The 14,721-nt window shown below is 45.5% G+C and overlaps 2 protein-coding genes across 2 annotated transcripts; both read right to left on the bottom strand.

The window, feature by feature from the left end:
- Nucleotides 1–8,839: 8,839 nt before the first annotated feature.
- On the bottom strand, nt 8,840–9,601 carry LOC131219119 (uncharacterized). The gene has a single exon (XM_058214114.1). The coding sequence runs from the start codon at nt 9,599–9,601 to the stop codon at nt 8,840–8,842; it is 762 nt and encodes a 253-aa protein (XP_058070097.1).
- An 18-nt stretch (nt 9,602–9,619) lies between these two features.
- Nucleotides 9,620–10,567, bottom strand: LOC131219118 (uncharacterized). Its single transcript, XM_058214113.1, has 2 exons — nt 10,166–10,567; nt 9,620–10,117 (listed from the first exon to the last, which is right to left on the bottom strand). The coding sequence occupies exons 1-2, from the start codon at nt 10,565–10,567 to the stop codon at nt 9,620–9,622; spliced, it is 900 nt and encodes a 299-aa protein (XP_058070096.1).
- Between the last annotated feature and the right edge of the window lie 4,154 nt (nt 10,568–14,721).

Below are 14,721 nucleotides of genomic sequence, written 5' to 3'. Positions count from 1 at the left end.
TACAACCCATTTGTATGTTAGAACCCCATGTAAATCTCCTCTCTACTCAAGGATTTCGAGAAAAAGGAATGAAGGATCTTACCTAGACGATCATGGAACGAATGGTGTGGTTGTGGGGGAGAGCTTCTTCTTGAAGAAGAGGTAGGGAGTCGTGGGGTTTGATTCCCTTGGGCCCCACCTCTATCTAGGGTCCTCCTTGATCTCTTTCACTCTCCCTTTCTCCTCCTTGCTCTTCCTTAACTCCTTTGGCAATGGTAGTTGTGGTGGGAGTTATGAGATAAGGGCTAGAGATTTATTTTCTAGACTTGGGCCCTTTGGCCTTAAGTTTCCTCAAATTTCCAAAATAATCTATTAGGACTCACTATTGGTGGTGGAGTGGCCTTAACACTCCTTTAGCCGCCAAATTTGGTGGGTAGGTGCCCTATGACCCAATGAGGGGCCATATAAAATTTAAAAATAAATAGATGAACGGTTATGGGGTTTGAGTCAACGGTTCTGATCTTTAAATGGCCCTGTGGGGTCCATTCTGGTGATTGGAGTGGTTCTAGTGGCCCTCTGGCTATGAAATTCATAGGATAGTTGCTCCATGGCCCGATGAAGGGCCATGCAAAATTTGGGGACGATATAATCTGGGGTTTGGTCGTACGGGTCCGATTTGTGATCAATGGTCACTGTTCTCCGATCGGGTCCCAAAGTTTGTGGACGGGTATAGGAAAATTCATTAGACTTCCACCGTAAATGTAAAAGAGATCCGACGGTTGGATAGCCTGTTATTTCGATCTCATTTGCAAGTGCCAGATTCTGATCCTGACATTGGTGGGGCGCATTTAGCCAGTGCCAGATCCCACTTTTGGGTGTCCACCGGGTCTGTGGTCCGCGATGGTCCACAAGTCTAGTGAGATTTATGGTTCCCTACATTTTAAGAATTTTTTAACCTTCCTGCGTCGCGGTGTAGCCCGTACGGGCTGTTGCTAAGTGCAAACGAGCCATCTGGCTTGACGGGACGCACCAGGTCCTGTCATGACCCATCTGGTTTATTCTAATGGGTCAATCTTAGGTTGACTTGCTTGTGGTACCCCACCGCGAATGGTTTAAATGAACGGTCCTGCGGAAAGTTTTACGTGGACGCCCCAGGACACTGTACTAGTTGGACGAGATGTTACAATACTACTTATTGAGATTTGTTATGTGAAATTATATAGAGATAGATCTAAGATAGCAATCCAAGAGCACCAAGCAAATACAAGAGAACACAAAGGTTTAACGTGAAAAACTCTTTTCAAAAAAAAACTACGGCACAAAGTGACATAAATCCACTATGAAAGCATAAATTACAAAGAGAAAGGACACTGTATTGGTTGGACGGGATGTTACAATCTACCCCCTTATGAATAAATTTCATCCTCAAAATTTGTACCTGTTCGTATTGCTGAAGCAGGGTTGGATAATGCTTGCAGACTTCTGCTTCCGTCTCCTAAGTGGCCTCCTCTTCATCATGATGGGTTCATAGTACCTTGACCAATGAGATGACCTTGTTGCGTAGGACCTGCTCCTTCCTATCAAGTATTCGAGTGGGTCGGAGAATGTAAGTGGCATTCTCCTTAAGTTCCACATGCTCCCACTTAATGATATGCGAAGGATCGGGGACGTACTTTTTCAACATCGATACATGGAGGACGTTCTGCACTCCGGCGATGGGCGTAGGTAGGGCCAAGTGATAGGCAACCTGTAACACCCCGTACTTTCCAGTACTTGAGTGTTACCATGTAATTTAATTTAATATAAATACAAAGAATAATACAACCTAAATATATATACACTATGAAGTGTATATACTGTGTAAAGATTTAAAATTTCATGCTAAAATGATACATATGTATTTAATGTATATAAGACATTATGAAAACAATATTATATTAAATAAACACAATGAAAAATAATTTCATGACATAAAATCAAAATTTAAATAATAATATAGCAGTGAATATTTTTACATCCGTATGTATACAAAAATCATTAGATATTTTAATGAAATTTTATATTTAACAATATCATTAAATACAAATATAGTTTTAATTAAATATAATATTGTATATTAAGAATTACGTATATTAATGAATGTAATTAGTGGTATGTTAATATTAAAATTATAATTATATATATGTATGAGATTTTAAATATTGTAATTATAGGTAAGATACAAAAATAATAATAAAAAAAAATTATATTAATATTAGTATCAGTTGGTAATATATGACAAGAGCCTTAAATGGACCCTTGAACCCTTCTAACCATTGACGTTCAGTTTTGAGCCGATCCGACCATTAGATTAGCTGGAATCCACCAATGTAATCCAAATCAAGCCATGGGGCCCACTTGAGCCTTGGATCCGCCTGATTTTGGCCAAGAGGCCCTGAATAGGACCTTCCCGGATGAATGGGCAGATTGAATTTCTCAAAATCATTACGATGGACCCCACCACTGATCCCGTGGGTGCACAGTGCGTGTGCACCGGCAGTGCACTGGTCCTGGTAGCCCAGTCAAACCGGGCAGACTCGACCTTTCTATATGAAGAGAGAATCTCTCTCTCTCTGCGTTTTGACAGCAGCAGATGGACGTACGTCCGTTCTTTGATCAGCGGCCCCCCAACACGGTCCATCTGGACAATCTAAACCGTCCATCGTGTACGTCCCTCAGCCATGACCAAACCTTAGGTGGTTTCACCTGATGGCATGCACCCGCATGCACATAGGAACCGGCGCAAACAGGGCCTGGAAGCACATTGTTTCCAAAAATGGAAACTGCTATCCCAGCCAGCTTAGCGATCCGCGTGAGCTACTCCTGCGCCATCTCAGCCCTCCGTTACCAAACGGATCCCAGCCATCCGTTGTTGCTCACGTGAGCTAGGGTTTCTGGTGGAAAACCGAAGCCAAAAACCGCCAATCCGCCGACTGTTTTCCAGAAAACCGGATAGCGGGATTCAATCTCGGCCTTCCAGTCTCATCCGACGGTCCTGAGGGAGTTCAGGGCACAATTTAAGTCCAAGAGATGGGAGTTGCAACGGGTCTCTCTCCCACTCCCTTGCCTCAACTCAAGAATAGCCGTTTCCTCCCTCCTTCAAAACCACCCACCAAATCTCTCCTGAGCTTCAAAAACCCTTACCTATAAGCTTCCTAGGATCGATACGAACCTTCCTAAAGGAGTGGATTGGAGGGAGAAACCCCCGTTTGACATCCGCCATTAACAGCGGATCATCTCCCTCGTTGAAGCCGACCCGAGCTAGGTCCGATTCAGGTCTGAAATGGGGCCCTGTTCGAGGCTGTTCCTAGTGCTGCTGGATGCTTCCGGTAACAGCAAAGAAAGAAAGAAGAAAGAAGCAGGGAGAAGCAGAAACAAAGGAGAGAGGAGAAGAGACAGAGGGAGGTGCGGCTGTCCGACTCAGTCAGGTCGTTGCTGGGTCGAGACCTGAGGTTGTCGGACCTCTCTGAGTGAAGGAGAAGGTGAGAGGGAGTAGAGAAGGAAGGAAAGAAAGGAAGGACGGGAGAGAACGTGAGAGAAAGAGAGTGGTGCGGCTGCACCATGCTACTGTACAGCGAACCGAGTCGCTGACTCGGTTCAGGTTTGGGGTAGGTCCTGCTGCAGCTGGCCAGAGAAGGAGAGCAGGGAAGAGAGTGAGAAAAGATAGGGCAAGAGAAGGAGTGAAGAGAAAAGAGAATCAAGGGGGGAAGAGGGAGCTCGGGTTAGTGGCTGAGTTGACTCGGTTGGAACCGAGTCAAGCCGATTTGAGTTGAGTGAATCTGTCCAGGCTCATTGCTGGACATCCCAGTAGAGTGGAAAGGAGAAAGAAAGAAAGAGAGGAGAAGAGGTGTGGTGGTTGTGCTTGAGCTGAGTCAACTCGACTCAAACCGAGTCGACTAAGGTGAGTCCACATCTTCCTCCATTTTGAAATTCTCTTGATTTCCAATAGCATTGTTATCATTGATATCATTGTTAGGATTATTAGTAGTAGATATGAACAGTCATTAGTAAATTTTCCACACTAATAATAGTTATTGTAGATGGATAATAATAATAATACCACTATTAAATCCTAGTGCTCTGTTTTGCCACTCTTGAACGTTATCATTAATAGTAGGTCATAATATTAGATAACATCATAGCGATTATTGTTATATTAGCTAACATGGATAATAACACTAATGCTAATAATTATTTTGTAATTATTAAATTAGCATCATAGTTAATGGTACCCCAACTAGAGTTTAAAATCCTAAATCTAAGCCTAGAACTGAACCCAAGGACGAAACCCTAAGACCTAGGTAAGCTAAATCCTAGGTTAAGACCTTAACCCTAAATAGTGTATTAGGTTTGAGCTAATTGTAGAAGTTCATGACTTATGGTAGGTCATGATATCTATTATCATGACCAGATTCATTATTAATAATTAGGATTAGTATCATTAAGAAACACTATCAACTTCCTTAGGGATCAGTAAAATTCTTGTAATATGGTTATTATCATTTTGCTGTTAGTAAATATTCCATTTCTATTACCTCTATTATTTAATAGATTATTAGTCAATATAAGAACATTAGATATTACAAATATGATTGAATATAAACTTGTGAATTACCATTTGATGGATTAATACTCCTATTGTGAGTATTATTTGGTCCATCGCACGATAATAATATTAATAATAACTTGGGATCCAAATCCTAAAATCTAAGCACCAAACTAAAAGATAAAACCCTAACCCTACATTAAAATCTTAAAGATAAATAACTAAAACCCTAGGTTATGACCTTAAACCTAGGTAGTACGTAGAACTTGGATCTAATTGTACAAGTTCATGATTTGTGATAGGGTACGATTCTAAGGGTGCAATTACTTAGCGACACTAGAAGGCGATTCAAAGTATAAGGTGATGATTCTTCCCCTTGAGCTTTCCATCTTCTCATTAGCTTAAGTTATAGTTTTTATTAAAATTTATAATTGATATCTCTCTCTTATTATCACATGTGTTAGCTGGTGAAAATTGAATTGCTATATTGCCTGCTTAATGTTCATCCTGTATATTTGTTCATGCTTGTGGATTATTTGTGTATTTATGGACTTTAAATTGGTACATCAGTGGGAAACCCCCACCTATAAATGTACACCCATGCTTAGGATGTAACCCGACTGGTTGTGATTAAAATGGACCTTCGATTTAGTGGTTATTTATTGGTGGTCTAAATGGATCATTAATGTGAGCCTACCATCAAGGGTTGATTGTGTCCAATAGTTTTCAAGGATGGTCTTTTATCGCATGGTTTTGATAATCGCCCTATGAGGCCTATTTTGATAATTGCCCTATGTGGCTTGTTTGATATCGCCCTATGTGGCTTTGTTCTAGTATTTTTCCTATATGGGTTTGATGTTTTATACCGTGCAACCATGCGATGGTAAGCTCCATATACTGTAATATGATTGACCACTAGTCGATGGGTTTCCATTAAACATCCTAAGATGGTAGCCTCATGAGTCGGGGATGGTGGTAATGGGACACTATGCCCGAGCTGTCGGCCTACGCTGGGCCATGTGCTCCCCGTAGTGACCTTTGAGCTTATTTAAATTGGCTGGTTGTAAATGGACTAATAATGACTTGGCAAATCATGCATGCATGGCATACTACGACGGCTTGGATCATTATGTCCATGCGATTACGCTGCGAGTTGCGCTAATGACCAGCCGATCGATTTATGATGATGACTTGGATCACTCATGCCCATACGATTACGCTGTGTGTTGCGCTGATGACCACTCACATCTTTGGGTGACGACCCCATTGCCTGTCTGGATGTTTTTCCTGGAGCTTCAACCATCCGGATGATTTACCCGGGTCGATGACTGCATTCATGCATCCATGCACCTAATAAGACTGCATTTACTCTGTTTTGGTTGTCTAGATGTTTTATACTATTTCTTACCTAATGCGGCGGTGTGTAATCTTGAGGGGAATTCACACTGAGTTGGCCACTCATCCATCAAATATAAAACTGTACAGGTAGTACAGGTGGCTTAAGTGATATGCATGTTCAGACTTGATAAGAAGCAGGGTACGATCACCAGGAATGCTTGACTGTATACTTAGAGGAGCTGTGTGATCTTGCGGCTTATATTTATATGCTTTCTATTATTTCTTATGTATTAGATCATGTAATTCTTGTAATTATTAATTTTGGAGACATTGGTTTATATAAGTCATTATGGGCAGCTTCTTGTAAATTTGAATGATAATGAAATTTTTCTTTATGTTGATTTGTCCACACTACGCTCATTTGTTTACTCTGATGAAGGGAAAAAAATGTACACTCGAATTTGACCATGCTTTAAAGCTAACACTCCCGTTTTTGGGACACGGGTCATATACTCGGGTCCTGAAAAGTCGGGGCGTTACACAACCGCACCAATTCGGTCCAAAATCTGGAATGGCCCGACGAACCGTGGCGCGACTTTCCCTTCTTGTCGAAGCGTAAAACGCCCTTCATTGGAGAGATCTTGAGAAATACATGGTCCCCAGCTTCAAATTCCAAGTCCCTCCACCTTGTGTCGACATAGCTCTTCTGTCTGCTTTGAGCCGTCAAAAGACAGCGTCGGATGATTCCAATCTTCTCCATCGTGACTCGCACCAAATTCAGCCCTAGTAAACTCTTCTCGCCAATTTCTTCTCAACAATGTAGGGCTTGGCATGGACGCCCATACAAAGCCTCGTAAGGCGCCATACCGATGCTAGCCTGGAAGCTATTATTGTAGGCGGACTCGGTATATGGGAGACAATCGTCCCAACTCTCCTGAAAGTCCAGGACACAAGCCCGCAACATGTCTTCCAAAATTTCGTTCACACGCTCAGTTTTCCCATCTGTCTGTAGGTGGAAGGCAGTGCTAAACTTCAACTTCAACCCCATGGCCTCTTGGATGTGGGTCCAGAAGATCGACGTGAATCAAGTATCCCGGTCCGACACAATCTCCAACGGGATGCCATGGAGTCGAACTATTTCCTTAATGTATATCTTCGCCAAATTGTCGGCGGAGTTCGAAGTCTTGATAGGCAGGAAATGGGCCGATTTGGTGAGCCTGTCCACAATCACCCATATTGAGTCATGCCCTTTCCTAGTCTTGGGCAAGTCGGCGATGAAGTCTATGAATATGAAGTCCCACTTCCACTCAGCAATGGGCATGAGCTGCAATAGGCCCGAGGGTCGGCGATGCTCGACTTTGACTTATTGACACGTGAGGCATCGGGACACATACTCTGCTATTTCTTTCTTCATGCCCACCAATAATTTCACTTCAGATCCTGGTACATTTTGGTACTACCAGGATGCATCGCTAACTTGGAATTATGAGCGGCATGTAGGACTTCTCCTCGTAGTCCTTGAAGGTTTGGAACACAAAGACGGCCTCGGTATCACAACCCTCCATTGGTACCGATCCTCCACTCAGTCCTCCCATCATTCCTTATTCTTTCCCTCATTTTTTCAATAACTCATCGCCCTCTTGGGCTTCAACGATCTTACTATCAACTAGGGGCTGGGCCTGAATGTGAGCTATGACCTCGTACAGCTCCTCCATGGTCAGCTTCGTGTCAAAGTCCCGAACGAACTCCACCATATCCCACTCTCTCACCATTAGCGGGGTCACAAATTAGATTGTCTTTTTGTGACTCAAGGTGTTCGCCACCAGATTGGCCTTGCCGGGGTGATATGAGACATTGAATTTGAAGTCCTTCAACGTTTTCATCCAACGACGCTGTCTCATGTTCAGGTCCTTCTAGGTGAAGATGTATTTGAGGCTCTTATGATCAGAAAAGAGCTCAAACTCCTCATCATAAAGATAGTGTCGCCATATCTTTAATGCGAAGACTACCGCCACGAGTTCGAGGTCATGAGTGGGGTAGTTCTCTTCATGCTTCCTTAGCTGTCGAGAAGCATAAGCAATTGCCTGGTCTTTTTGCATGAGTACACAACCCAAGCCCACCCTAGAAGCGTCGATATAGATGGTGTACTTGACCCCTTGCTCAGGTAGCACAAGCACAGGTGCCGACGTCAGTTTGTCCTTCAACTCTTAGAAGGCTGCCTTCGCTTTCTCATTCCATACAAATTTAAGATCCTTCCACGTAAGCTAGGATAACGGTCGGACTATTTTCGAAAAGTCCCTAATGAATCTGCGATAATAGCCCGCGAGATCGAGAAAACTTCGCACTTCTGTAACCGACTTCGGTTGCTTTCAATCTTTTACCGCCTCCACCTTGGCAAGATCCACATATATTCCTTCCTTGGACACTATATGTCCCAGGAATTTGACCTCCTCCTTCCAGAGGGCGCATTTCCTAAATTGTGCAAACAGTCAATTTTTCTCTAGGGTCTCGAAGACTGCCCTTAAATGTTCTCCATGCTCTTCACGGCTCTTTGAATAAATCAATATGTCGTCGATAAACATGATGACGAATCTGTATAAGAATGGCCTAAGGATTCTGTTCATGAGATCTATGAACACCGCTGCGACATTGGTGAGCCCAAATGACATAACTAGGAACTTGTAATGGCCAAAACAGGTCCTGAATGCCGTTTTCTGAATATCCTCATCCTTAACTCGCAGCTAATGGTACCCTGATTGTAGATCAATCTTTAAAAAATATTGAGCACCCCTCAACTGGTCTAATAAATCGTCGATTCTGGGCAACGGGTACTTGTTCTGAACCGTCACTTGGTTCAATCTCCTGTAATTCACACATAGTCGTAAAGAGCCGTCCTTCTTCTTCATAAATAGGACCAGGGCTCCCAATGGCGATACACTAGGTCGTATGGCGATACATACGCAATTCTTCCATCTCACAAGGGGGCATGCGGTAAGTGGGTAAGGAGATGGGCTTGGCACCCGGAACTAGATCGATTGTAAAGTCTATCTCACATCGAGGTGGAAGTTCAGGTATGGTCTTAAACACATCCCAAAAATCTTGGACCACGGGCGTGCCCGTTATCGAGGGCCCATCATAACCCTCATCCAATGAAGCATAACACAAAATTCTTTCTTGGTGGCTGACCTGAAATGGAAACGTGAAGGGAACTCCATCGCTCTCGTATATTTTCACTGTCCTTGTTTCACAATCGATTGCTGCCTTCATCGGTGTCAACCAGTCCATACCTAGGATGACGTTGTAATGGAAAATCTTAGTTGCGATCAGATCGACGAGTACCACCTTGCCCCCGAAGTCTATGGGGTAGTCACAACACATCTTTGTTGCATCAGCAATGGTTCCGGCGGTGGCAATGATTCTCACCCCTATGATAGGAGTGAGGCGTAGCCCTAAGCGCTTGGCGGTTGCATGTGATACAAGGGAAACAGTAGCGCTAGTGTCCTCTAGTAGAAATATGGGAGTACCTTGAATGTGGGCCGTCACCTTGAAGGTCGTAGGATTGGGGATAACTGCATCTTGGCCATCGCCCGCTAAGGCATGCACCCGTGCCTGCTGTGGAAAGTTCGGCCGCTGCATGGGCCGTGGTGGCGGCCTAACTTGAGGTGGTGGTGGACGGTGAAACTGCTGGCTAGGCCCCATTACCCGAAGGGGCGGAATCTACAAGGCCTGCTGTGGGGGCCTATTGGTGCGCTGTGGCGGTGTGAAGCCGAGGTCCCTCATCCTTGTGAAACAATACGGCTCCGAGTGGCCGGTCCTCCTACAATAGCCGTATATCTTTGTAGGTCGTGTAGAAGGAGCCGGTGCGACCGCTAGCCTAGGTGGTGAATTCGGGCGAGGACGCTTCCTGGTAAAAGGAGAGGACGGTCCCTCCATCATACTCCAGGGCCCCAACTGTAAATGGGTCCGTGCAACTCGCTTCTCATCCTGTTCCGCCCGTATAGACATCTTAACGAGCTCGACGTAGGTCTTGAGGGTTGTACAACACATCTTCGAGCAGATGCCGCTCCTTAACCTTGCCGTGAATCGTCTCATCTTGATCGCTTCGTTGGCGATCATCTCGGAGGCGTAGCGAGAGAGTTTCGTAAAGCGGTTCTCATATTGAGCGACGCTCATCCCCCCTTGTTGGAGGCGGAGAAATTCATTCTCCCTCTCATGCTGATACGATTAAGGGATATACTTCTCATTAAAGTGGGCCTCAAATGCCTCCCACGTCCATATGTGGTTCTTGGGAATGGATCGGAGAACACTCTCCCACCATAGGTCCGCCTCCTTCTCAAAGAGATATGAGACGAGCTCGACATTCTCCTCTTCAGAACAGTGGAGAGGCCGCAGTAGCTTAGTGACCCTATTGAGCCAGTATTCTGCTTCCTCTGGACGGTGGGTGTCGGCAAAAGTAGGCGGCCTATGCCTCTGGAATTGCTCATATATGTTATTCGTATTGGTCGCAGGCGTAGCTAAGCCGGGTGCTTCGGGTTCCGGCATGCCCAAATTCTGGGCTAAGACTCCCATTACAGTGGCCATCATCTGTCGTTGCTGTTGCATATTTGAGGCCATCATTTGTTGTTGTTGTTGCATGAGAAGCAACATCTGACCCATTTGATCCATGGCCTGTGGCGGAGGAGGTACGGGTGTTGCGGCTTGCGTTGGCGGTGCATTTGGGGCCGCTTCTTGGGTAGTGCTACTTGTATTTTGGGAATCATTCCTCCCTTAGGGGCCTTGTTGTTCGTCGGGGAGGAGGTCCCTATCGACTAGACTGCCGTGAGAAAGGCGGACATATCGACCCTCCGGTCGTTGAGGCATTTCCTGAATAGAAATCCCTTAGAGCGTTAGTCACTAGGGCATCGCATATACCAGACATACAAGACTTATAGCTTGTAATTCATGACTATAACCGCAACACAGGCAAGGCACACTACTAGCAAGGAGAACTTCAAGTCGATCCATACATAGCATTAATTTTAAAATGCCATTACCATGGCCAGTTACATGCTGCAGCATGAATTACACAGATTACTTAATATGCTGAACGTAAATGAATACAAGCTAGTCAAACAAAAGCCCTAAGCATTCTTCATTACATGGAATTAGTCTTAAACAACTTAAAGCAAACTACTAATCGACAGTAAGGTGGTGCTACTACTCGTCTGAGTCGGGTGAAAGTGGTGGCGCTTCTTCCCCTTTGCTGCAGCAGATCAGGGCCTTTATGGCCCGATACATCTTCTTGTTCCACTTCTCCTATTTCGCTTGGTTCCTTACTTGGGTTTCCTTGATCTTTGCTACCTCTGCCTTGAGCGCATCCAAGCGCTCACGTATGTCTGGGATGGTAAGTGGCTCCCTGTCAACTTCTTCGATCTCGTCCGCTCTTTCCGCCCCTTCAGTCTCTTCCTCATCCTCATCCTCCTCGCTTCCGTCGCTATCCTCTTCTTCTTCGACAGGATCCCTATATCGATCGATGTGGGCCTGTCACTGCTTAGGGCCTATTTTCATCTTGTTTAACACGTCATCACCCAACAGCTCTGTCGGCACAGGATTTTCGTCTAATCCGCCCACCCTGTACTGCTGGGCCAACTGGCAAACCAAACGACCGAACGGAAGGCATATGCTCTTCCTCGTCACCCTCGCGGCCCGCATGATCTGGTGAAGTACTATGCTAGGGAGGCACACGTCCGCTCCCTGACCCACCTAATATAGAAACTCTACCATATAGCGGGAGCACTCAGAGCAGTTCCCTAGACTCGGGTACACGTTGTGGGTGCAAAAGCGGTACAGTACCCGATACTCCGGGAGGAAGTTGGCCGAGCTCAGACCGACCTCTTGCTCCGCCCACTTCCACTGGGCAACATGTCCACACAAAAAGTGGGTTCGCTCCTTACGGGTTCGACTCCTATCCAAATCCCTCTCTTCGATCTGCACCTCGCCACATGGCACCCCGAGTATCCTGGCAATGACCTCTACACCAATTGGGAACCTCTTGCCTCCCACCACCAGATCAAAGCCCAGTGGCTTAAATTGAGGGTTTCTAATTCGCACATAGAAAGCCCTAGCTTGACCTTCATCTACCTGGGAGTCTCTATAGAAGATCAGACCCCATCCCTTATTCATGAGTCGGCCGAGTATGGCGATATCATCAAATAGATGCTCCTCCACGGAGGCCTCGAAGGCGACGCGGTGCACCAAGAAATTTTCCTTATCTTCAATGGATGGTCGAGGCGCTTGAATCGTGGGAGCCCTTTGAGAGTCATTTTTGCGCTTGGATCGGACTTCTGCGATTTCTTTCCCCTTGGGATCGGCCTTCTGCTTGCTTCGCCTTTCCCGGCTCGGTTCCGGCTCAGCGGGAGCCGGTCTTTTCTTCCCCATGAGGGAAAAAATCACCGAGATGGAGAAGAAGGAGGCAATGGTGGGTAGCATGGCCATTTTCCTTGGCTAGGATGGGTTTGGGAAAGTATTTGAGAATAGGGTTTAAGATGGTGTTTGAGTAAGATGGATTTGAAGAGGAGTTGAGGGTGGGGGATTTGAGAAAGGATTGGAATGGTTTAATGGAAAATGGAGTTGGGAAATGGGGTTTTGTATATGAGTGTTGAGGGAGATATGGGTGATGAAAAGGGGATGGGAAATGCGAAGGAGAAAGAAAATGGGAGATATGAAAGAGTGATGATGGGTTGAGCAAGTGGGTTTGGAGAATGGTGTGTGAGGTTGGGTTGTGGAGAAGGACCAAGTATGATGGGTTGGAGAAGAGGGAAGATATGAAGAAGAAGAATGTGGTTGAGAATGGAAGAGGGAGATATTGGTGATGAGACTATTGTAAATAAGAAGAAGATGGGTTTTGTGGATAAGAGGGTGAGAGAGTTGAAGTGGGATTTGAAGAATGAATTTGGAAGTTGTGAAGAAGATGAAGATGGGTTTGAACAAGATCTAGAATGGGAGAGTGAGAGAGGAGGGAAATGCGTGTTGGGGTTTTGGAGAGGGTTTAGAAGGGATGAAATGTAGTAGAAATAGAGGGAGCATTCCTAAATAGCAAGAAAGGTGGGCCCTACATGAATTTACAAATCAGGGGGAAAGATACAATTTCGGGCCTGGGCGTTGCGACGCCGGGCCGCTGGAATGTGGGGCGCGGGGACGCCTGCTCGGGCATGGGGATGCCCACTCGCTGGACCGTCCGACGTGGGGACGCCTGCTCGGGCGTGGGGACACCCACCCTCTGGACCATTGGGCGTGGGGACGCCCACTTGCTGCTTGGGTCCTTTTCGTTTGGCGATTTTTCAGGCACCAGTAAAACCCCTTGGGAAGTGCCATATATGATTTTGGGTTAGGAGAAGCTGATCTACGCAATGAGCGTAGTGACTTCGCGAGAATCCTCCCGGTTAGGGGCCAAAATTCTCCATTTTCCACCATTTCTCTATTTCGATAAATTCTCATTCGCCCCTAATTATCTATCATTGTATAGGTCGGAACCATCAAATTTGGTTAGAAACTAGCTCATTCGGACTTGGGTTCGGTCCCCGACCGTCGAATCTTTGGGTTTCCGGCTTGCTTCCGTCGACACGTTAGAACACCGCATGACCTTCGGACACGACTCTTTGCGACGTTACTCGCCCTCGCTCCCCGATCCTAACTTGTTGGAAGACCTATCTTTCATCTACGATCGTCGGTTCAGGGTTTAGGATGGTTCCTATATTCCTAAGTTTCTGTTGCATCTATTCTCAAGTCAACGGACGCGCTAGTGGGCTCATGACCCATGGCCCAAGGGATCCCAAACCATGCTTTGATACCAACTTGTAACGCACTAGAAATCGGAGGTCGCGCATACGCTCAACTCCCGAGTTCCCGAGAGTCACTTATAACCAAATTTTATTAATGTGCATTTAATTCGGTTTAATTGCGCAGCCTGAAATTCCCTGGAACATGAACATAATCACACAAGTCTACTGAAATGAAAGAGGTCTATCATACATACAAGTCCAAAAATATAAATGGGTCGCCCAAGGCATTGCCCAACCAAAATAACAAAAGAATGTTATGTCCCAAAAAAAATAATACGGCTGGGCCCACAGCCTAACAATCCTAATCCTGCCCCTCAAGCCGATGGAGAGCCGTCCATCAACTGGAAATAAGATAGCTCGTCCTCCTCGTCGAGGCTCGCCTCGCCAGGCTCCTCCAGTCCTGAGTCACCTGCATCTATGAACAGGTCTGGTTGGTGTTTTAAAACACCGTCCCAGAGTGGGAGTGAGTGATCAACTTAGTGGGTGCTATTAATCTTAAGTTATTACGGGCATCAATTATAATATGATCTTAATGAAAAATAGTCAATCACAAACGTTTAACTAATCTTATTAATGCGCATGCATGCAAGGTGATATGATGCATGCCCTCACCGCAACGCTCCCTTGAGCGACTCCATCTAACGATCGCATATGTCCACGCTCCCTCAGAGCGACCTCGACTGCCGAGTCGCCACCCTAACTAATGTGATGCAATGCGATCATGTTAGCCGAGTTATTAATTAGGTTCATTCATCCAGCAGGTTTGGGATTCTGATACACCACACGTATCAATGTCCTCAACTAGTTGCGAGGCCAAGACCCCCCAATGCGTGAGGCTGAGACCCCACGGTCCGTGATTGTAACGCCCCGGTTTTCAGGACCCGAGTATATGACCCGTGTCCCAAAAACCCGAGTGTTAGCTTTAAAGGATGGTCAAATTCGAGTGTACATTTTTTTTCCTTCATTAGAGTAAGCAAATGAGCGTAGTGTGGACAAATC

The sequence above is a fragment of the Magnolia sinica genome, chromosome 11, assembly GCF_029962835.1.
Source record: "Magnolia sinica isolate HGM2019 chromosome 11, MsV1, whole genome shotgun sequence".
Lineage (NCBI taxonomy): Eukaryota > Viridiplantae > Streptophyta > Magnoliopsida > Magnoliales > Magnoliaceae > Magnolia > Magnolia sinica.
This window is presented reverse-complemented; position numbering and strand designations above follow the sequence as displayed.

Coding starts and splice junctions, on each gene's coding strand:
- LOC131219118 (XM_058214113.1), bottom strand. CDS start 10,567: ATGGATCAAATGGGTCAGATGTTGCTTCTCATGCAACAACAACAACAA. Junction 10,118..10,165: donor ACCACATATGGACGTGGGAG/GCATTTGAGGCC, acceptor TAATCGTATCAG/CATGAGAGGGAGAATGAATT.
- LOC131219119 (XM_058214114.1), bottom strand. CDS start 9,601: ATGGGGCCTAGCCAGCAGTTTCACCGTCCACCACCACCTCAAGTTAGG.